Source organism: Marmota flaviventris, chromosome 7 (assembly GCF_047511675.1).
Source record: "Marmota flaviventris isolate mMarFla1 chromosome 7, mMarFla1.hap1, whole genome shotgun sequence".
In the NCBI taxonomy this organism is placed as follows: Eukaryota; Metazoa; Chordata; class Mammalia; order Rodentia; family Sciuridae; genus Marmota; species Marmota flaviventris.
The window spans coordinates 36,993,142-37,018,510 of NC_092504.1; the positions used below are offsets into that span (position 1 = coordinate 36,993,142).

At 32.2% G+C, this 25,369-nt stretch overlaps 1 protein-coding gene and 1 pseudogene across 2 annotated transcripts in view; one reads left to right on the forward strand and one right to left on the reverse strand.

Moving 5' to 3' along the window:
- Gabrg1 (gamma-aminobutyric acid type A receptor subunit gamma1) overlaps window positions 1-24,960 on the reverse strand; it is a 74,159-nt gene extending 49,199 nt beyond the window's left edge. For both annotated transcript variants that reach the window (XM_071614788.1, XM_027937819.2), the window contains exons 1-2: window positions 24,857-24,960; window positions 4,589-4,737 (exon numbers count right to left, since the gene is read on the reverse strand). In XM_071614788.1, the coding sequence (XP_071470889.1) occupies window positions 4,589-4,737; window positions 24,857-24,960 (253 nt within the window). The remainder of the gene's footprint in view (window positions 1-4,588; window positions 4,738-24,856) is intronic.
- LOC114100889 (U2 spliceosomal RNA) lies at window positions 20,201-20,405 on the forward strand (annotated as a pseudogene).
- Window positions 24,961-25,369: the final 409 nt, after the last annotated feature.

Genomic DNA, 25,369 nt, shown 5'->3' on the forward strand with positions numbered 1-25,369 from the left:
TAAAGATTCTTGTAGTTGGATTTAGGGCCCTCTAGGTAATTCCAAATGATTTCCTAATCTCAAAGTCTTTAATTCCATTTTATCTGCAAAGATCATCCTTCCAATTAAAGTTACATGCACAGGTTTTGGGGATTAGGACATGAACATCTTTTATGGAGCCCACTGCATTCCGTTTGTGTGTGTGTGTGTGTGTGTGTGTGTGTGTGTAAAAACTCAAATATCCATTGAAAAATAGGAAATAAAAGTGAACATAAAATTTCCAACAGTGATATTAAATTGGAATTCAAACATAAAACATTATCTCTCACTTACAATTAGAGAAAACACAAATTAAAACAGCAATGAGAAACCACTTCTCAGCTCTTAGGATTGCCCAAACTGAAGGCTAAGACAATATGTCCTGATGTTGGGACTGCTGGGAAACAGGAATCCTCATATATTATAGATAGAAATTAAAAATGGCATAAGACTTTGGGAAAATAATTTGTCAACTGATAACGAGAAAAACTAAATATGCATATATATTTTCATGCATACAAGGTCTAGGAATTTAGCATGAATTAAGTGTCCAACAATATTAAAACATATACACACATTCTTGGTATTTGCAAGCTATTGGAAACAATCATTCATAGAAGAATGTTTGAATAAGTCATGATTCCACATGGGATTACAATGCATATAAAATATAACTGTATTTACTTGTTTGTGCAAATGAATACAGAGAGTGCAAACTAATGACCTTAATTAGCTCATTATAGAAATAAAAACAAAATAGAAGGAAAATTAGGACAGAGACATTGCACAAATTATATATTCACTTATGATTCTGAATAAAAGCCATGATAATTCCCCATGCATATAAAAATAATTTAAAATAACCATAATGTGGTATGAGCTGAAAATTAAATATCATCAGTAACACTTGGATCAAACTGTGTTAAAAATGAAGAACATAATAACACTGGAAGGAAGGTTGAAGGAAGAGTAACCTGATTAAATTTGGGGAACGGTATTCTGACTATATTCTATAAAACAAAAGATAAAATCAATCGTACATAAATATTTTATTCATTAGTTAACTTGTCTTCATAATTATGTATGATATACAGTGATACATTAAGTTCTAAAACTATATTATTTATTTATTAGAATTGAGCAAATAGGATACAAGAGAGTCAAGTTCTCATGCTGAAAAGGGGAGTTACAAATATGGAAATGATAAAGGCTGGAATGAATCCTGTGGTGTTTGAAATGGAATCAGAGCTATCAGTTCAAATTCATGATTCATGGTATACATTCAAAAAAAAAAGAGAAATAGAGATGCCTCTTAGTGTGTAGAGCACATTTTATTACACAATTCTGTCCACCAAGAGGGTCACATAGCAATGACACTCAGTTTTAATGAATGAAATAAACTCTTAGATCTTGAATTCCAAATATCATTCTTAAAAGGTGGGAGGGTTGGGGGAAGTCTAAGTATTCTAGGAGAAATAGTGAGCTGTATTGATGGGTCAAGATAAATCTGGAGGGTCTGATGTACTGAAAGACAGCAGGAGCTTAGAAAATAATAGAATGTGTGCAAGGACCTAGGAACTAAATTGTAGGAGGCTCCAGAGGCTAAATCTCTAATAATGTATAACCACATAAATAGATTAATGGTGTATAAATTACAAAATAAAACAAGTGTTCATGAGTTTTTAATGATGCAAATATGTAAATGGAACAGAAAGTACAGCTCTTCCTTGTGGTAGAAGTACAATTAATACAATGATGGCAAACAACAGAGTAATAAATGTCACATATAAGAAACACTGGTGAACACTCAAGCAGTGGCCAAGAGTACACTGAGAAACATTTGCACCACAGTATCTCCTCTAAATATATTTAAAAATCAAAGAGGTAAAAATAAGTATTTCCAGTAGAGAAATCCAAAAGAAGCCATAAACACATAATCAAATTAACGTCACAAGGAGTAAAAAATATATTTACACATGGATTTCCTGCAGTAACACACTGAAAGGGTAGAACATCACTGTGGTATTCTTGTTAAAATGCCTAATCTCATCCTCATAATAAAAAACATCAGAAAAACTCAAATTCAGAGCCACTCAACTTGCCAGTACTCTTTGAAATTATTATAGTCATTAAAAAAAAACAGAAAAATTAAAGTTCATGTACAGATACTACATTACTCAGTGTAGAATTTATTTTCAAATAAAATGATTTAAGCAATCTAGTGGAAAAGAAAATTAAATGAAAAGAGATTGGCATAATAAACCAGACATTATAAAACAATTAAATTTAAGATAATTGTTTAACACAGGAAATTGAAAAAGTCAAAATTTGTTTCTGTGAAAAAATAAAATTAGAAAAAAATTCAAGATTAATTCACAAATGATGGAACAGATTACTAATAACAAATAACAAAGAAAAAACTCATAATAAGATTAAATATGTCCCCAAAATAATGTAACTATTCAATACTAGTAAATTTGAAAATTTTAGATTAAATTCCTTATAAAGTTTAACTTGTTGCAATTGAGAAAAGAAAAATATTAAGCTCACATATTTTATATATATTTAAAATAATGAACTGTTAAAAATCTTTCCCCCAAATCCCTCTAAGCCAACATGACTCTGACAAATTCAGTTCAATTTTCAATACAAAAAAAACAAGAGCAAACAAACAAAGAAACCCAGGACAAAATCAGAATTGGCACAAAACCAGAATTCTTTTAAATATTTAAGGAAGAAATAGCATCCATCTTAGATAAACTCAGAGATAAAAAAGGAGGAAACACATAACTAGTATATGCTTGTACAATTTGATTCCAAAAGGAAAAATACATTGTAGAAAATAATATCATATTCCTCATGAACATACAGAATTTCAAAGCAAAATATTACCAAATTGAACCTATTGATAAATTTTAAAAGTTACTATATCAGAATCAAACGTCATTTACAAAAGGAATGAAAATTTTAAAATTGAAAAATTATTTATTTCATGAACAGTAAATAGAAATAAAAAGCAAAATATGACCAATATGATTACTTCAATCCTTGCACAGAAAGTATTTGAAACATGAGGTTTGGGGGTGTCTAACAAAATAAGAACAGAAGGTAATCACCAGAGAATGGTTTAAAAAAGAAGCCCAGAGCAAACGTCATACTGACTAGTAAAATATGAATTGCTTTCTCTGATATAAGAAATAAAAATATTCAACCTTGTACTTTAATCTTACTCAGAACAGTATGGTATGAAAATGTATGATTTTTGAAATAAAGAAGCAAAACATTCACTACTTGCAAAAATAGTCACTATTTTCTACCTTATAAAAAGTTCAGTGGATGAGCTGGGCAATGTAGCACAGGCCTATAATCTCAGCAACCCTGGAGGCCAAAGCCTGAAGCAGGAGGTTCACAAGTTCAAGGCTAGCCTGGGAAATTTAGCAAGAGCCTGTCTCAAAATAAAATTTTAAAAAGAGCTGGGTTGTAAATCAGAAGAAGAACACTTCTAGGTTCAATTCCCAATTGAAAAAACAAAATCCACAGGAACCCAATAATAAGTAATTAAAATTAATAAATTTAGCAAGGCTTGAGATCAGAGTAAATATGAAAATAGTCTACTCTGTTGGTGCATACTAAAAACTAAAAATTAGAATATACCTTTTTTAAAGAACCCGTTCATTCTTGCATCAACCTCCAATTATATACAATTAAATCTAACAAAAATGCTAACACTATTAATGAGAAAATAATTTAGAAAGTTAAATCTATAAATAGAAAAAAAATAGAATGTTCAGGAATTTGGCATGGCAAAAGTTCAATATGGTAACGATTCCAATTTTTATTTTGTTGACTACAAATTTAATCCAATTCAAGAAAATCTTTGTTCATTTATGTTTGTCTGTCTTAAACCATTATAGAGGAAAACTTACAAGTTAATTATGTTATAAAATTTTTACAAAATCACAATGAAATGAGAGTAATAACTAGTTAGTCTCTTGAATAACTAGTTGACTACTTCCACTTAAGGTGTCCTCAAGAAAAGGTTAATCATGGAATCTGGGTGTGGCATGGAATCTGGGTGTGGTGGCACATTTTTGTAATTCCAGGAACTCAACAGGCCCTGTGTCAACATAAAACTTAAAAAGGTTTGGGGTAATAGCTCAGTGGCAAAGCACTCTGGGGTTCAATTGTCAGTTCTAACAAAACAAGAACAAACAAACAAAGAAACCCACAACAAAACCAGAATTGGCATAAAACCAGAATTCTGAATTATTTTCAAACATTGACTCTTTTATGAAATACTGCTCAGTATTTCAGAAAGTTCTATCATAACTGTGAAGTAGCACTTTTAAGATAGTAGTTATAAAATAATTATGTTGTAAATGTTTGTCTTTTGTCTTACCCAAGACTGTAAACTTCTGAACAGTGACTATTTCAACCAATAACCTTCAAACTCAACATGGCCTCTGACATACAGGAGATACTCAAAAGAATATGAGATAAATGTTTTAAATAGCATCAATGAAGATATTTTTCATACTCATCAAAATCTCTGAAGAAAACTCAAACTTACCTCCTATGTCTGGACGAAGTTTATTGTCATAGCCTTGAAGCAATGAGTTGAGAATCTGTGTGATATCTCCTTCATGAATTTTTGGTGCCAAAACCCATGTTTTGTTCACTGTTAAATCTTCATCATCTTCGTCATCTGCTTTATCAACACTAAATAGTTCAAAGAAAAATTGGGGTGATAGAAATTTTAATCAAAAAGTTTATATAAAGAATAGTTTTAAGATTATTTTAATTGCATAAAGAAGTAGTAATAGGAGAAAGAACATTACAGAAATGTTGTTTCCAGTAAGACTAGTGCCTTTATCTTAAGAGGTATCTGATATAATAATATTTGAAAATTAAGAATTTGGTGCCAAAAATATAAGGTGCAATATTGATTTCAATGTTAATGTGAATCTTTACTCTCACAACTGCTATTAAAATTCACAAAAACTACAGGCTAAAAATATGAATCATGTCCCCTAGATTTGTGTAGTACCCTTAATCTACCAAACCCTAAAACAAAAAGTAAAAATTAGTGGAAAGGTCATAATAGCCTAGTAGAATATATAAAAATGCATGTATATAAAAGTATAAGGAGGCCGGGCGTGGTGGCCTGTAATCCCAACAACTCAAGAGGCTGAGGCAGGAGGATCATGAGTTCAAAGCCAGCCTCAGAAAAAGTAAGGTGCTAAGCAACTCAGTGAGATCCTGTCTCCAAATAAAATATAAAATAGGTCTGGGATGTGGTTTACTGGTTGAATGTCTCTGAGTTCAATCCCCAGTACACACACACACACACACACACACAGACACACAGACATATATACACACACACACACACACATTAAGGAAAGATGCAGGAAGAAACATTTGAAGGAAAAAAAAATTGAAGCATACACTCTCATGTTCCTGCTCTTTCAGTTTAAATGGGGGGGAAAAAAAAACAGAATATCTTATTCCAAGAATTTTGTCAAAGATTACATGATCATCAGATCACAAGTGAATGACTCATCCTCTGCACATATTCTTTTAAAGGACAGGAAGAATATATTTATCAAATTATAAAATTAGAAGAAAGGACCAAGAGATCCAATTACCCCCTGCCTTTATTTTGTATATGAGAAAACTGAAAATGAAAGGACAAATCTAAAACTGAGAAAAAAAACAAAACAAAACTGATTCCCCAGCTAATAGTCCCTGCTGCACCTGTGTACTTATCAAGTGTAAAGATTCAGCTTAATTCCAACTTGTGGTACAAATACGCAGTAATGTAGATATTAATTTAGGAGTCATCAAATGTAGCAATTTTTTTTATTACACGTGAGAAACCTCACCCTTATTTAAGAAATATTATCCTAGACTTAGAATACACCCTCTTTTAGTAAATCTCTAGTGCCCCAGTGAAAAGGGCCCAAAATACTAAATGTGAACATTGGGAGAATCAAATAAATCTGTATTCCACTAGGTTGTTTACATATATTTCATGGATATATTCAAGTATATTCCAGTAGTAAATATCCAACCCTTTTCTTAATATTTTTAGTTGGTCTTCTACACTATCCATTCAGATCTCTTCTGATTTAGACCTACACATCTTAGGAAATGCAGCCCTATCTCCTTTGATCCTTACTAGGTATTGCTATAGTTTGGATCTTAAACGTCCCCTAAAGGTCTATGTGTTAAGGTTTGGTCCTCAGCCTGTGGCACTAGCGGAGGTGGTGGAAAATTTAAAAGGTATGGCATGGTGGGAGAATATTTAGGATATTGGAAACATGCCTTTGAAGGGAATGGTGGGACTCCATTGCCTTCTTCCTCTCTCTTTGCTTCCAGGATGCCACGGGGCAAGTAGCTTGCTGCCATGCCACTAGTCCAAAAGTAATGAGGTCAGCTGACCCTGGGCTGAAACTTCCCACAATGTGAGCCCAGTCAACCTTTTCTATCTGTAAGCTGATTATCTCAGATATTTGTTAAGTTTGAAAAGCTGTCTAACCCAGGTATTAACAAAGTAATGAAAACATAATTTTAAAGAATTTACTCTCATTTCATCTTTGCAATAATTCTATAATTATTATCAACAGATAAGGGTATGTCTTATTTTTCTCCATGTCAGTCCCCTCACTCCTGTCCGGGAATTATACTTCTCACTTCTCACACCACTAACTTCTAACTCGGTCATATTACCTATAATGCCCTTTTCTGCAGGATTGTACATCCCTGACCTGTTGAATTCAGCTGTGTACTGGGATAAACTTTGGCTTCCAGAAAATAAGTGACACATGTCACTACCAAGCAGAAGGTTTAGTGTTATTTTATTTGATTGTGTCTCTTTTGTCTTTCTGCCAAAAGACCAATAGTGCTGAAAGTTTACTCAATTATTTTACTCTTAGAGTGAGGGTGACATGAACAGGACCACAGGTGAATCACAGTGGACATATAGCCTGAGTGAGAAATAAATATTGATGGTTATAAGCCTCTGAGGCTTGAGAGTTGTTTGTTACCACAGCTTAACAGCTTCTCTTATGGTCCCTTGTATTTTCATTTAGTGATTGAGAAAACCAAACAACAGATGTTAACTAACACATACCTCTATTCAGCTACACCAAAATTTCATCAGTTCCCCCCACCAATGCCACATGAATAGAACAGATAACCTTGGTAAAATCTTTCCTAAGATGTAATTTCAGTAAAGAGGATGTACATATTATCCAAACACAGGAAAGCTCCCTGGTACCGCCTGAGGCTAACTATCAAGGGTATGTGCCTTTCATATGATTACATTTCACAGCTTTACAGATGAGGAAACAATCTATGAGAAATTATTCAACTTGAACAAGGAAAAGTAACATTGCTAATACAGCAGGTCTCATATTCTGACACCTGCCATACACAACGACAATGGAATACTATTTATTTTGTTGTTGTTGTTGTTCTACTTAGTTGTGTATGACAGCAGAATGCATTTCAATTCATCGTACACAAATGGAGGGCAACATTTTAATTCTCTGGTTGTACACAGTGTAGAGACTCAACATTCACGCAATCATGCATGTACTAGGGTAATGGTGTCCATCTCATCCCACTATCTTTTCTATCCCCCAAACTCGTCCCCACCCTCCCCTTTGCCCAGTCCAAAGTTCCTCCATTTTTCCCATGCCTCTTCCATCCACAATTTCCTGTAAGCTATCAAAAGTAACTTCAGAATACTTAATTACATTATTATTATTATTATTATTATTATTATTATTATTTGTGTTATTATTGTAGTTAAATAGTACTTTTAATTTTTTTCTGAAGTTATAGATGGATAGATGCCTTTATTTTATTTGTTTATTTTTATGTGATGCTGAAGACTGAACCCAGTGCCTCACACATGCTAGGCAAATGCTCTGCCACCGAACTACAACCCCAGCCCAGTACTTTTAAATTTTAAAACAGTTGTTATAGCACACCTGATACCTTGATCTCTGTTAGAGGGCTGGGAAGTTTTTATAACTTTTAGATATTTTGTATAACTATTCATTTGGATAATTATTCATTTCATAAATATGATTTTCAACTTATTTTAAATAAATTAGCATTATTTCTACTTAAATGGAAATACTTTTAGAATCCTGATAATGCAAATTTAAATATTGTTTCCTATATTGATTGATGTCTTCACTGTTATGAGCAATTGTGTGTCTATAATACACCATTAGTTACCTACTATGTTTTAAGAACTGTGTTCATTTTTTTTCACACATTATATTTAATCCACAATAATTTCATGAAATAAATATTTATGTACTTATTTTTTAATACCTTTATTTCATTTGTTTATTTTTATCTGATGCCCGGGATGGAACCTAGTGCCTCACACATGCCAGGCAAGCGCTCTACCACTGATCCACAACCCCGGCCCTTATACTTATTTTACAGATAAAAAAATAACAATCTTCAGGGCACACAGTTATTTAATGATACAATCAAGATTTAAAACAAGATTGCTTTAATTTGAAGACATGTTTCTCTTCCCTTTGAAGTCTCACTGCATCATCTCATGTTATCTTTATTGAAAAATACAGGGGGTTGGGTTTTGTATTTCCTAATTCAAAAGAACACAGAAATTGTTATGGTATGTATTTGGGAATTACTTGGATTGTGTGTGGCTGGAATGCGTAGTCTCTCAGCCCTTGTGTTCTGGGAAGCTAAATAATCCTCTCAATGAATCACACTTCTGATGAAGATGACTTTCTAATGTGCTGAGTCTCTGACCCAGTGTTTTAATTCACTTATGGAGGAATTACCATGTATTAAAAATGCATCAAGTGCTGGGAATACAAAGGCAAATAACACTATATTCTTAACTTAGATGATCATATTTTCTAATAAAGGAAAATATTACTCAAACAATAGAGAAAACATTACACACAATAATGCTTATAACAGTTTAATGTGATAGCACAATTTTAAAACAATAAGAGTATGGTTTCAACAAATGACATACTCATATAATAGAATGTATACATCTATTCAATTGATGGTAAAAGTCTCTAAAAACATGAAATTATGTTCATAATTCAATATTGCATGAAAATAACAAAATAATCTCTTTCCTTCATCTATGTAAAATAATTTAAAATGCTTGATGTGAAAACACTATAATGTACACACTTAATATTCTACTTGAGTGGCATTATGAAAAATTTATTTTTTTTCTGTATGTTAATAGTAGCCAACAATTTTCCTGGATACATTTTATAATATAAATACACAAAAAAGAGTTAATTTGTCAGGAATGCCTACCTTAAAAATGAATTGCCGCTCTTTGTATACCAGAAAGTGCTCTGAAATAAATATCTAATCATACAAAATAAATAATTAAATAGAGACTTTAATGGAGAGAGGCAGGGCATTATTCTCTGTCAAGAAAATTATCATGGCAGCCCTGAAAATTTGCCATTCAGTTCTCTGGACTGGGAACATTAGCTGCCCTGCCAGCCTGGCTGCCAGGGCTCAGGATTGGCAGTCTGTGCAGACCCAAGCTGCCCCAGGCTGCTTTCAGGCAATAACTGAATGTGGAGGGAGCAGTAGGGCAGATCCATTCCTGCCTCAATAAGGGCTACTCTAAAAGGATACTTGCCTTGGAGGAACCCCACTGGCCTGGCAAAATTTTCTTAGAAGCTCACTGCACTCTGAGACTCTATTGACCCAAACTCCTTCTGCACCCTCGACTTACATAGATGTCAGATATGCATATTACCCAAACTTCTCTTCTCTCAGGCCTACTCACCATTCTTCCTCCTATGTTTCCTAGACATTTTTTTAAAAAATTTCACTTGCATGTCTAATTTCATATTGGCAGCAGCTTCTTAAAGCCTCTGCTTTTACATTCTGCAATTATAACTTGCAACTACTTATTAAAGAAAGTTTTGAGTCATATAAATTGTTTACTTATTTTTGTCTTAGGTATTACTCTAACAATATATATATATATATTCAGATGATATAAGAAACTATTGCATGTGAAAGTTTTTGTTTGTTTTTTTTTTTTGGCGGGGGGGTTGTTGGTACCAGGGATGCTTAACCACTGAGCCACTTCCACAACCTTTGTCTTTTTATTTATTTGTCTGTTTGTTTATTGAGACAGGGTCTCCCTAAATTTATTAGGCCCTTGCTAAGTTGCTGAGGCTGACCTCCTGCCTCTGCCTCTGGGATGAACCACTGGGATGTAAAAAGTGCTTTAATGACTCTTTTAACTTTTATGTAACAAATAAGAGTTTTTTAATTAATAGCTAAGAGACAATTTAAGTAAAGTCAAAACAAGAAGAGGACTAAGCCATACATACATGAAGAGAAACCATCTTTTCCACTAGAGGGAAAATATGTCTAAAGCAGGTCAATCAATTAATATAGACCATTTTTCATGAAAAGATAAATATTCACTGAAGTTTGGCCCAATCAGTCCTGATTTACAATTGATGTCCTGGAATAGTTTTTAATAGTATCTTCTCACCACAAAATGACCTACTTTGTATGACAAATTATGCAGTCACTCTGTATATAGTTCACATAAAAGTAAATGCAAACGTTCTGTTTCTGACACTTGAGGGAGCCTCATCCATTAATCTGGTAATAAAGCAGTGATGAAACCAAGAGTAGCTTAATGAATTGCCTAAGGAATATGACTAAAGCCTGAAGGAATATTGATAAAAATTTTTCCTCCATAGTTTGAGCAAACATCGTATAATTGCAAGTTAAATGCACTGGAGGATGATTTCTTTGAAAAAAGAAACAATTGCTGCTCCTTTTACTAAGTAGATACATTATTTTTAAAAAGGATTGAGAAAAATATAATAAATACTTTGTGATTTTTACTCACATTTTGACATTTTTATATTAATTGATTATTAAATCATCATGGTGAAAAATTCTTCCATGCTATTAAAAAGAAAATATCAAATTTGTTTTTTACATTATTATTCTTTGAAGTTACCCTAGTTTTATTCTCTAAAAAATCTATTAATAAATATTAACAACAAGTTAATCGGTTAACTCAGTACTGACATATTAGGGAAATACATTTGAATAAGGAATCTTGAGTTTTGCCATTTTACACTTAGAAAATGAATAAATATAGACACAGAAATCTTATATTAATACCATCACTATCACTCTTATATTAATACTATCGAAAACAATTAGTTAAGTAGGAGATTTCGCTTGTACTGTCATTTTAATATTAATAGACAATTAACCAGAATGCTTTGTTTTCATCATTAGGGTTTGTTACTCACTTGAGTAAAATCACACATAAGAGGTTATACTGGGGGAAAAAAAGTATGTATACAATCTCAAATTTGATATTTTCTATAGGCTTTAAATTGTTAACCCTCCCATCTTTAGGAACATACAATGTTCTAAGTGCTCACATGATTAGAAACTGTTGTGTACTACTGCTTACATCAAAAAAGAAAAAAATGGAGACTGGAATTCTGAAAAGATAAATTATTTCATTAAGATCTCACAACTACTTAATGACAAAATAAATTCCAAATAATTATCATATCACATATAAAATGAGCATAATTAAGTAATTCAGGTGTATCAATGATCATACTTACCAGGTCCTTTACTAGTTACTTAGAAGAATATCTTCTAGTTAAATGTGATGGTAGGTTGTGGCAGAAAGAGGTTACTATGCAATATTTTAGGAACTCCAAAACAGTGGATTATGCAATAATCAACTATTTATGAACCCAACACCCAGTTCAAAGAGTCAAACCTCTCTTTCCAATGATTATAACTGTTGTAAGGAATGCAGTATAGTATTACAGTAAATTTAATCATTAGTATGAATAGCTAATTATTATATTTTTGATTTACATATGGATCCCTAAATGACACAAATATACAAATAACTAGTAAATTATTAAAGTATAGTCACATAATTCATTTTTCCTATTTAATGGCTATGAAATAGTGCCTAACTTTTATTTCATCATATTTTCTTGATTGTTAGTAAAATAGAATATAGATAATAATCTGTGAGTACAGTAGAATAATGCTAATTTGTATGTATTGGTCATTGGACCTTATGAAATTTATATTCCAGTTAGTTTTTTTTTAATTTCATTAAATTTTATTCAACTTCATTTGAAAAATATCTAGTAGGTGATTATTGTGTACCAAGAATCTTCCTGGATATTGAGGAAACAAAAGTGAATAAAACAATTCCCAGAGATAGAAGATAGAAAGCTCATAGATAGAAGATGGAATCTTAAATTCTGTATTAATAATAATCTTTTAATGATAGTGTGATAACATGTGATAAGTCTATAAATATCTTTGAGACAGTTTTATCATTCAACTTTTAGAGCTTAGAGCTTTGTGAATCCTTAGATGGTGAACAAATATTAGAAAGCTTTTGTAACAGGTAATTTAGGACTTTATTCTGAAAATGGTAGACATGCTATCATTCCTTTCTCAGAAATCAACCAAAAGTAGCAAAGAGAGAAGAAATAAAGTCCTAACCACCATTAATGATAAACCAGAAAAATGCTAAAATCCAAATCGTAAAATTAAAGAGATGGATATAGATATCTGAGGGAGCCAGAAGAATGGTCCTTTCTGAAGTTAGGGGCATACTTTTAAAGCAAATTTAAAAAAAAAAAAAAAAAAAAGATGCATGTTCTGCAGATGTGGGCCTTTTCTAAAACTGGCTTGCTAAAAACAAAACAAAGTGAAGTGAAAGCCTAGGTCAATTTGCTGAGACTGAAGGAAGAATAACACAGAATAATACATCTATATATATGCTTTTTTTATTGAAGGAGAATAGAGTTTCTGCATTTCAGAGAGTCCTATGGCTCTCTCTCTTGGCTGCCTGAACATTATGGTGATGTGGAAAGTTTGGGAGTATGTGATAATTAATAAACAAAGTGAAATGTTTTTTTAAAAGGCAATTGTTAACTTGAGAGAATATTTTAAATTTAAAAACTTAACTTCCTATATTACACAAACATATACCTCTGACTATATGGATATAGCCATAATTAATGTAAATATCAAATATGGCTTGATCAGTATCATATTATCTATCTTCAGACAGACATCTCTGGTTTCAGAAAGTATTGCTGAAAATACTTCCAAGTTAATCTTATATGATCATTAAAAACAAAAACAATAGATAAAATCATGTTCTGAGCAAAAGATGGGCCAAAATTATTTTCTTCTCCAGGTTCCAGTTCTCTTGTCACAAATGGCTAGTTTTATAGACACTTGTGAGTGTAATTTACTATTTTGCTTTAATTTGAATTCATCTAAAAACAACCCACATGGATGTGCCCTGTTGGTAGCCCAGGGACCTATATCTCAGGCTAAGTTGTTTAGAATAAGGTAGACACATTACCCCTCTAAGTGAGGCAGTCATTCACTTCTGCCCTTGGAGAATTTTATCCAATGATTGCAGAAATTGCTAGTTTGTAGTGCAGTTCAGTTAAAGGCTTAGCCCAAGAAGGAAAATGCAGGGATTTCTGCTACCTGGACCTCAGGACTTTCCTGTTTCCAATTTTTCTGACGTTTGGTTGATCAGTTCTTCACTGGAGCTCAGGTAGTCAGTCATTCGTGTATTTGTTTGTTTAGTTAGTTTGCTTAAGCACAGTTTTTTTTAATATATAAAAAGCACACTTTTTAAAAAATATTTAATTGTTTTTAGGATAAAAAGTATCTTCTACTACAAAAGTTCTTGACAAACAGAGTTTATGTTCTTTGCTTCATTCTATATTGATAGGGAAGAGGCAAGATGACCAGGAGAAAGAATATGCCTCCTATTCTCCATTTACTGCCTAAATTTAACATATGGTGGGGTAGCTAGTGGTAAAGCTTGTTACATGCAGCGTTCCTTAGCAGAAAGTACCCTTGTCTACCAACAAACAACATTTTAAAGTACTAGGTTTTATTGACTGAAAATATAGTCTAGCAAGAACACTTTTGCTACTTTCAATTTACATAAAAGCTCAAAAAGTCATAGCTGAAAACTGAAAGAACACTTGGTCTTAGTATGCTCAACTGAATTAAGCTCAGGATGGCCAATATTTTTAATGCAGTAATTATTAGGTATCTGAATTTATTTTGTTACACCTCATGACTCCTTTCCTTATTATCTGAACTTGGAAACATTTTTAACTAAGATTTTGTAAGTCAAATAAAATAATTAGACATCATTTTAAACAATCATTTTCCAAGTTTGTGATGAGGCTGAATGTGAAAATGATGACAGAGGAAGAATGATGGTACAGGATCACCTGGTTCATCTTTTCAGTTCCAGTGTAGCCACCATGATGTCATTATTTTGAATAATTTCGCAACCATCCACTGATGCCCTTTGCATTCTTTAATATAGTTTCCTTTTCATTTTTCATTAATTATAAATTCATTATAGCTCATTATTTCTCAGCTAAATTTTAAATATTCTTTACTAAGTAGTATGAATAAAAGGATTGTGATGTTCTCCTAATAATACATAACAATATGTATAATGCAAAATGTTTTAACCTGATTGCAAAAGTTACTATTTAGTAGTTCAATGCAATGATTCTAAATTTCATACATACATACACACACACACACAAAGACAAATGCACACATATACCCTCTCATTGTCAGTTATTTCTTATCTTCCTATTCTTTTCTTCCATCTTTCCTTCCTTCCTCCCCTACTTCCTTCTTTCTTCTCTTTCTCTCTTTGACTCTTCTGCTCTGTATCTCATATAAGCAATTATGACTGTGATCCCAAATTGTAGAGTTTGGGACCATTGAGTAGAAATGACAGTTTCACTAGGATTTTTTTGAAATATCAGTAACTCTAACCTATTTTGTGTTGTCTAGATATACTGTAATCTTATTAGTTTGTTTTCAAAAACTACAAAAATATCATGTTTTACAAACTTTCCAATTGGGCAATATTTCTACTAGAGGCTTTGACCTTCAAAATGACTTGTAATCATGATCATTATTTTCTTAATTGAACTATCATTGGAATATATTGTACAAGTAGTGATATAATTCAATTTTAATAAGAAAGACCAATAAGAAAATGAAAAATTTAATTCCATATTTGGTAAAATATTGATGTATGGTAGAAAAATATTGATGGTAGGAAAGATAAGACTCTAAACAACATAATGGAAATCTAATAGGTTTCCTAGTGCCTTCTGAGCATTCATGAAATATTTAAACATCTATCAGAAGTAGCATTAGAAAAGTTTTGTTTTGATTCCATTTGAAATACTTGGGGAAGATACTTAGGGGAAGATTATGATAAGCTTGGAATGAAAAAAAATGCTCAGAATTATATAATACAAGGGAAACTTAGCTGACAGGGAGAAATGAGTTTATAATTTCTTCATATATGACTCCTAAGCTAGGAAACCAAGTTAGTCCTCCTTTGTTCAACTGAATTAAGCTCAGGATAGCCAATATTTTAAATTTAATGATTACTAAGAATATGAACTATTTGTACATTAATTTCTTATACAAAGAAACAAACAATATATCCTACCAGGGTTAAGTCAATTTTTAAAATTTTCTGCTCTATCAATGTACAGTAAGATGTCAGTAGTTTAGATATATTACTAAATCATCTGTGAAGATGATGTTTGGCTAAATCTATTGAACTGGAAAACAATTTTGTCTAGGTCAACTTGCTTAATGTGGTCCAGGCATGCATTCATCAAGTAGGAGCTAAATGTGGAATTTCTGACCTTGCTCATACTAAAATTTGTTTAAAATGAAAGAAATTCACTCTTCCACAATAACCTTAAAAAGTAAGCATTTTCCTAGCATTCTCAACATATTGTGTTAGTTCTCATCGTGATCCATGAGTATGGGAATTTTTCTCTCTTTTTTTTTTTTTCTGATGCAATGTCAGTACTTAGAAAAATGTCTGGCACAAAGTGAGCACACAATTGTTTGTTGCATGAATGAGTAAATAAACAAGTATCCTATAAATTTTATAAATGAAGATAGAACTGAGTTTCTGAAAGGTTTAAGTAACTTGCCCAGATTCTTACTTCTAGTTCATTGGCACAGGTAGCATAAACTAAGAATATTGATCATATTGCCTCTTAGTTAACTATTTATTTATGAACCCTATAAGCTCTAAGCAATTATAAGAAAGGGCCTAGGGCATTCAATATGACATCACTGGCATCTGGCCAACGTCCAACACACTCTAAGAGTCTAATAATTATTTAAAAAATTACAGTATAGGTGAATGGATGGAAAGGATGTGAGAACTCAGGGTGTTATTTTTAGGTAAAATTCAGTTGAATTTAAAACATTTTCAATTATATCTATTGGGCATAATAGGAGAATTATGATAGCTAATCTTACATATTTTTTAAATTTCTGATAATAGTACTAATCCATTTAAATGTATAGAAATCTATTACAGGATCAAAGTTACTAGTTGATTTATAAATAAACAATTAAATTATTCATCAAGTTGTAGGGAAATGATGATTAATTCAGAAGAAATCAAAATAATGTTCCTAACTCACATAGTATAATTAAGAACAAACTATAATAAAGTGTAAAACAATTACAGAAGATATTGAAAATGCTTTTTTGACCTTTGGGGTGAGGGGACCATTAGTGATAATCAGTAACTGACTTAGGAACAGAAAAAAAATTTTAAAAGAATTCATGAATGGCATAGATCACTTTAGTCAATGCTAGAGACAAAACATCAGCTGACATATATTTATAATATAGCTAATATACAATAATTCAGAGGGCAAAAAGCAAAAAATATATTAAATTTTGCTAATACTGCAAGAGAAAGTAAATTTAAAATGTAAAATTTTAGCTATATGGACAAAATATTAACAAATTCATTACATCCAGTAGTGATAATAATATGGATAAATGGCATATGTTATAACCATCAACAGAATGTGAGATTGGCATTATGATAAGTAATTTGACAATACTGATACATATATTGAAATAAAAGGCATGGGAGACACACATGAAATGTTTAAAATAGACAAAATGCAAGTGAGATAATTTATTATGGAATGATTTCATAAATTATACCTCTATAATGCAGAATGCTGCACTATCATTAAAAACAAGATAAAATAGGTTTACTGATCTAGAAAGGTAGATAGGTACCCATATTTTATTACAGAATGTTTCATTGGTTTCAAAAAGGATTTGGGGAAATTCCTAAGTCTATTGGAACATAGTTTATCAATTTGCACACAGGAATATAAAATTCTAATCATTAATAAGAAGGGAGAGTGTAATAACAGAGTATTTTTTAAATTAGTAGATACAGTAGCATATATTTAGATTGTAAAAAAGAATTATTAAAATGTTTTCTAAATGTTTTTGGTTATACAGTTGAAACTTCTGTAGTTTAATGATTGATCCTTAGGATAAGAACAAATACTACTAATAAAACAACATTCTTTGCCAAGCTTTGAACTTTTGTTTTTGTTTTATTTACTTTGTTTGGCAGGTCAACTGTGCTATTTAAAATAGAGTGTAGAAAACCACAAACCATATATTCCATGACTAGTCTTCAGAGATGTAGTGAATATCCAGAGATAATAAATGTTCTTTTGGAACGACTTCTATGTGGATATTTTTTGAAAGAAGAGAAAGAAAACAATATCATTATAGTATATTTTTAAAATCCTCTGTTTCCTGGTTTTTTCTTTTCTTTTTTTTAGTTTGTATCCATAAAGCCTACTAGCACATAGATTAGATTAAGCAATGATTCAACCTTTCATGACATTCACATTTTGTAAATCTCTGATGCATTTATTCATCGGATAAATGTTTTAAGTCTGCTAAAATTTTGCAAAATGAAATCATCATATTGAGACTTTAAGTTCTAAAATACATAACAAGACCTTAAAAGTGAAAAAGATGGAAATTAATACCTCTGAATAGAGAAGCATATGTATTTTTTCTTCTCTCAGAATCTTAAAATCAGACTGAAACATAAGATAGTCTTGGATCATCCACTTTAAAAAGAAGAAAATAAAAATAAGGACAGAAGAAACAACCAACCTTTTCTTCTAATCTATTTGAGTTATGAATTTAAGGTTTTAAAAAAAGAATTAGTAAGTAAATCCCAGAAGAAAACATATATTCATAAGCCACACTTACCTAATAAAAAATAGATTATAGAATACAGAAATATGAGAAGCACTGAAATCCAATCCAGCCAATATGGCTACTACTTTGCTAATCAGAAGGCCAATTTGTGTAATAGGTACTCCTTACTCAAAACATTGTGAAATACGCTAGAAAATAATTTTTATACTGGCATGTACATCAAGGATGACTGAGAGGTGAATGAGTTTCTGTACTTAGGCATTTCACATATTGTATAATTATAAGTGAAGTCCTAGAAATCTACTCAAAGATTAACTTGGAGATCAGAATCTTCCATTCTAGAGTTTGTTTGATTGTTTGTTTGTTTTTGCTATTCTGGGTATCATACACAGGGTCTTGCATGGTCTAAGCAAGTGCATTACCACTGGGCTACAGGCACAGTCCCATTCTAGCAGTATTAATGTTATCTGGGGAACCAAATCACACTAACATTAAAATGTTTGTATTAAACCAAATATATCCTGATAATAGATTTTCTGATCTTCCCACTCTATCTATAGGTTGAAGATCAGGAACTATCTAGTTTAATTGCATATCTCTATGTCTTAGCACAGTCTCCGTTACTTTGTCATTTGATGCTTATCCAAAAATAAAGAGAAATCTTAAATTTTAGAGTACATGTTTTCTGGGAGAAAAGGATTCCCACAGTTCAGAATTTCACTATTACACTAAATTATATAGCCTTTAGTAGGATGTCACTATTTTAATGCCACAGAATAGATGACCAGAGAACAAAGCTTTCAAAAAACTACCAAACTCTGAAACCAGACCAGAGGTCACAGTTATATTACCTGTCTCTCTACACCCTTCACTAACATTGACCTGAACTTGTGCATATGACAACTGACAGCATACAATCTTTTTCCAGAGTTGCATTGATGGCAGCCTCCTTAGTGTTCTCACGGCACCTCATCTAGAATTCTCAGTAGCACTTACATTTCACCTCTTTCCTTATTTCTATTAATAAGTCATCTCAACCTAAACTACCAGAATTAAGTTCACCAGAAACAAGGCCTCAGATTTCTCTGTCCTGTGCATCTCACATAAGTCGTATATATATATATATATATATATATATATATATATATATATATATATATATATATCTCCTATTCGTACTACAGAAACACAAAGGGCAAGGACTTTATCTTGCTTAACATTTTATCTGCAGGTCCTAAGAACCTTATTACATAAAAACTGCTGGGTAAATAGTTGCTGAATAAATGGCAAATTTTAAATGTATGTTTACAGAATGCATTAGCAGCTAAGGCTATTTTCTGAAACACAGACTTGATTTTCCAAACTATTTTAATACTGAGACAATTCAATTCTCAGATGTTTAAAAATAGAAAGAAAATCATAAATTTATCTGCCTCCTACAGAGTACAAAAACCGCTAACAGGCTTCTGTTTGAATAAACCTAGTGATTAGGCATCCATTATCTTGTTAAAGGACCTCTATGTGGCATGAAAATCTGCCTTCAAGTAACATTCACTGCTTGGTTATGGTATGACTGTACAAATATGCATAATAAATTCAACTGTTATTTTATGTAACATCCTTTAAAATAAAGTAGCCGTTCCTCAACAAAACTTACTTACACACAAAAAAAATCTTGCTTTTAATTCTTTATACTATAATCTTATTTTATTGATCCAACTTTTTTTTCTTAAAATAATTTTTCTAGCAATGTACATGATATGCAAGAAAGTACAAGTATATGTAGAGTAGATTTTTCTACTTACTCTGCCTCAATCAATGAAAAGATAATTACGTTATCTTTCCTTCCTTTTCCAGCCCTTCCCAGAATGGCTCTCCTCTCCCTTACCCTTCTCTCCTATGTCTCTTCTTTTCTCTTTCCTTCTCTTCCTTTTTCTTCCCCTTCATCCACAGTCAGCCTACTTGCTTTGATTTATATTGTATTTGTAATCTGAGTGGTTTGACCTTTAAAAATTCAGGCTTTATCGCTTCTCGGCCTTTTGGCTAAGATCAAGTGTAAAAATTCAGGCTTTGGACATAGAATACTTGTATTTGAGATTTGAATCCAACACTTATCACCAAAATGAGTATTAAGTTTTCAAAAAATCTCTGCCCGTTTTTCCATGTGTAAAATGGGCAAGTAACAGTATCTGGACTTTATTCTCCCTTCCTGTTTAACTGGAAATTTGATTAAATGTCATAATCTAGGCTGGATATTTGTTGTAAGAATTTGAGAGACATTTTCCCCATCGTCTTCTAGTACAGCTGATGAGAAATCTTATGGCTCTTCAATTCTCTTTTCTTAGCCATGATTTGTTCTCAGCATCTTCTAGCCTCAAGAATTTAAATCCTCAAGCTATATCTACTTATTTTAACTAAAAGATGTTTTCTATCTTAGCGGATAGATAGGCGCCCTATGGGTAGTGCTCCTGTGTACTCTTTTCACTGTAAGCTTAGCATATTGCACTAGGTTCCACACACAGCAGGCATTCAATAAACATTTGTTGAATACATGAATGAGAGATCTCTCCCAAACTTAAGGGTATTAAATTGCACACAAGGATTTAAGGATTTCATTCTACTGGACTTAAAATCACTTTAACAAAGATCAATACTACTGTGATTTTACATAATATATGCTATTCTGCCTTTTTCAGACAAAACAGTAAGTGATAGGTTCTTTGCACAAATTTTCTTTCTTGGTCTTGAAATAATCTGGAAATATAGATGACAAATAAAAACTCTCTGCCTCAAAACTTGGCTGAGATTATTCCAATGGGAAATGGTAAAGCTGAAACTAGATTTTAAATTTGATGGTATAATCCAGGCTTTCCACTTGGGGCCTGCTCTACTCCATTTGAGTTCATTCCTCCTCTTGCCTCATAGCAGTCATTGCCTATAAGTAATGACATTTTCTCAATATCTCAAAAGCCACTTTTAAACTTTGTATCCTTCCTTGTCTACCCTCTTTGGGCCTCCATCTTCATTCTTGTATCCCAAGGCAATTTTAATCACATTTAAGAAACTATAAAATATTGTATTAATCTATTTAGTGTTTGAATGAAATGAGAAGCATTTCCTTTTATTACTTAGTCAAATGTGCATTTTATAATATAGAATGGAATGAACTTGAAGAAAGGTATTTCTTGTTTCGATAATTTAAAAGACTTTACAAACAAGGGACTTGTCAATTATGACATTTGTATTTTATTTTCAAAATTATGTTATCTCACAGTTCTTTAAATATGTAATTATCATGGAGGATCATTTTCTTCTCAAGTTTTCTTGGTTATCTTTAGTATATTAGAAATTTAAACCAAAAATCTAGACAACTAAAGAAAAATCTTTCATTCACTACCACCCCCACAGAAATATCATTAAAGTATATTTTAAAAGCAATTATATTTGAATATTTTCATCTGGGAAGTTGAATGCTACACTGTATGATTATTGATTTATGGAAAAATTTTTATATAAAACAAGTATTTTCCTTGAGATTGTCTCAAAATATAACTTGTGGATCAAAGTTGATCATAGCTTACATTTTCGAACACATAAAACCTCAAGGCGCTTTTTAAACTCTTTTTGAAAACCTGCTTATAGCTAGATTTTTTTTTTCAACATTACAAAGAAGTCAAAGAAAGCTGAGTAAATTTAAACCAACTTGAACAGAAACCATAGGGTCTCCTGGTGAATGTAACACAGGATCCATGACTACAGGTTTTAGCTATAAAAGAAGGATCAGTGTTCACAGTTTACCAATATAAAAATCAATATAATGTTTCTCCTTTATGTTTTTAATGAAAAGTAATAAAGAGAGAAAGTATTAATGGAATGTTTTAATGAAGGTGTTAATGAAAACTATTAAAGAGAGATGGTTTTGTATCTGATTAGATATAAGAAACAATAAGGACTGGAGATGTGGTTCAGTGGTAGAATGCTTGCCTAGCAGCAGAAGGCTCTGGATTTTACCTCCAGCACCACCACACAAGAAAGCAGGAAAAAAAAAAAAGTCAGCTAGGCATGGTGATGCATGACCATAATCACAGCTACTTGGGAGGATAAGGCAGGAGGATCCCAAGTTTGAGGTTAGCCTAGGCAAATTAGTGAGATATTGTCTTGAAATTAAACAAACAAACAAGGACTGGGAATGTGGCTTAGTAATAGAGTGCTTGTCTTGCCTGCGCTTGTGGAGAATCTGGGTTTGATCCCCCAAAAAACAACAACAAAGGTTAGCCAAGCACAGTGATGCTCCCCTATAATCTCAGCTACTTGGGAGACTGAGACTAGAGGATCAAAAGTTTAAGATTAGCCTGGGAACCTTAGTGAAATCCAGTCTCAAAATTCAAAAAGCAAACAAAAGGGGTTGGGGATGCACCTCAGTGGTAGAGCCCCCAAGTACCATACACAAATTAGAAAATAGTAGCTTCCAATTTGGCAAATTCAAAAACAGATGATTTGAGATGATTGTGAAGATTCATTTATTTGTTCTATGACATCAAAATACTTACAAACAAAACTACCTATGGTCAGTTTTGAAAAGATCCCTCAGAACAAGAAAGAAAAAGGTAAATATGATTGTATGTGGTTTATGCATGTTAACATCAAGTATCTCCAAGTATTAAAAGCATGAAAAGTTCAGCATAACTTTAGCTACTTTAAAAATGGAAGGCATAAACTTTCATGAGGCTCTAAGAGCTAATTATAACAACAGATTTGTTTTTTAATGTATATTCATTGAATGGAATAATGCAGTTTATCTCTAGTATTATGATAAAATGAATTGTTTATCAATCAAACTGTGTAACAGCCCCTCATGCACATGGTTAAAAAAAGTATATGGGACTCACATTTACAAATTTCCCTTTGAGAACTACTAAGATAAACTAGTGAAGCAGCCCTTGAGTCATTTGATGTTTCAGTTCAAATCTTACATGCATTGAATGCCAACACTGGAAACATAAATGCCTACGGTTATCCCTCATTTCTTAGATTAAGCAACTGAGTCCAGACAGGTTATAGATGCTTGACACACATCATTATGTATTCAGACTGCTAAGCCCGTGCCTTTTCCACTACACCACTGAGTTCTTTAACTCTGAGAAACTGGAGTTTAGTAGCCAATTGCAATTATTTTAACATAAATATCCTTAAAAACAAAGTATACTATTTAAAGGATTTCTTGAATGGAAAACATGATTTTTCCTAAGTGGTTTGCCTGTTAGATTGAAAGAGAAAGTTGTCCTTACAACAACAGAAAGAGTATACAGGTTGTTACTTCAGAAAACCACTAGGTAAATTTGCCTTTACTTTTGTAGTACTATGAAGATGTGTGTTCTATTTGAATAGCTTCTATAAAATTTTGTAATATAGTCAAAGAAATAAATCATCATGATGCAACATATATAAGGAATGATTCATTGATGAACATGTTTGTTATATAGAACATTTGACAGTCTAAGGGAAATGTATATATAAACTGAAACTGTGAAATCAGGAAAATACCAAATGACAAAAATTTTTCCAGTAAAGCTGATATTACTTATACTTTAATCCAATCTCAATTTTCTGAAAGAAAATGTATTTGTTCTATCTGCTTGTAATGGCAAAAGCAAATACTCTAGCTATACACTAAAATTATAATAATAATTCATTTTAGCGATGCTACAGTTTTAAAGACATGTTTCTATCTTCATAGTTCCTTAGTCAAGTTCTAAGAGGAATTATATAATACAATAATATAACTTTAAATATATACACTTATTTAAAATAAGTTACATGATCTTAGTGTTGTGGACCAGACATATATAGTGCCTATGTTTTTTAATGAATACATTTTAATTCTTTTCACCCTCTATTCTTTCAAATGATCCATATATGACAGTTGAGCATTTCATTTCCTTACCAGAATAATTTCAAAGTTTCATTGAAAGCTATTGCCGCCTAATCTTGTTCCTCTTAGGCTTGAGCCTTGTGATTGGTAATATCATGCACACATACAGCCAAGATACTAATATCACCTTACATTTTGTAATTGCTAGTGGACAGCCAACTTAAATAAAACCCACTCAACTCTGGTTTCAATAAAATATACAGGGTCACTTCTAACTTGAAATTTACACATTTTCAACCTTGATAGAGATTTTAGCCAGATTTATAATCTTATAAAACATTGATTTATTCCAGAAAGTTATTAAATAATAAGGAAGAAAAACAGTATTAGTATACAGGAAAAAAATGAACAAACAAACCATGCATGCTGTTAAGAAGTTTGTGAGATAGCTCTGTCTTTAAAATGCAGAATCATCCATAAAGTTCATCAATGGCATTCATTCACTAAATTTAATAGCAAAGTCATTTCTACTCTTCCACACCCCTTCCCAGTAACTGAACCTTTACTAGTTTGTACTGTCTTGAAGTAAAAAAAGCAGCAACTGAACTAATCTCAGTGCTTCAGAAATAAGCTAATTTCATGCTGAGAGTGAGCAGATACAATCAGAAGATAAAATGATGGTAAATATTGCACATGTTCCCCCAGGAAATGCAATTTCTTTAGAATGATTTCTTTTAAAGAAAGAGAAATACAGGGAAAGAGTTAGATGTTAAAAAAAAAATAGTTTTAAGTTTTGAATTTACTTACCAGTTTCCCAAATGCAGGGTCAATAATAAGAACATCAACCTCACCCCTCTACTTTGACTCCACAGAAGAAAAGGGAAGAAGAGAAAAGCTTTCCAAGAACCCATCGGGATCTCTTTTTCTGTTAACACTGCCCAATCTCAGAACCAGGACTTTGCCTCCCACCTCAGCAGCAGCCCAGAGAGTAGGAGCTGGGAGAGTGTGGAAGGGCAATACACCTCCTAACCAGGTAGGATGCGACTCCCAGCGGAACTAAGCGGGGAAGCCAATCAAATCCCGAGGATGCTGGCATAAATTATCTTAAAAAGAGTTGGACCAATCAGTGGCCCAGAGGGGCGGAGCTTCCCCTACTAGAAACCGAGCCCAGTAGGGGAAAGGGCTCCGTTTTTCTAAAAGAAAATAAACCTCTACTTCCTCCCAGCCGCAGAGAAACGTTTGAGTGGCCTTGACAGACCTCCTCCCTAGGGAAAGACTGCCTCCCTCTCCCCCGCCGCCCAGTCCCCAGCCTTCCCTCCT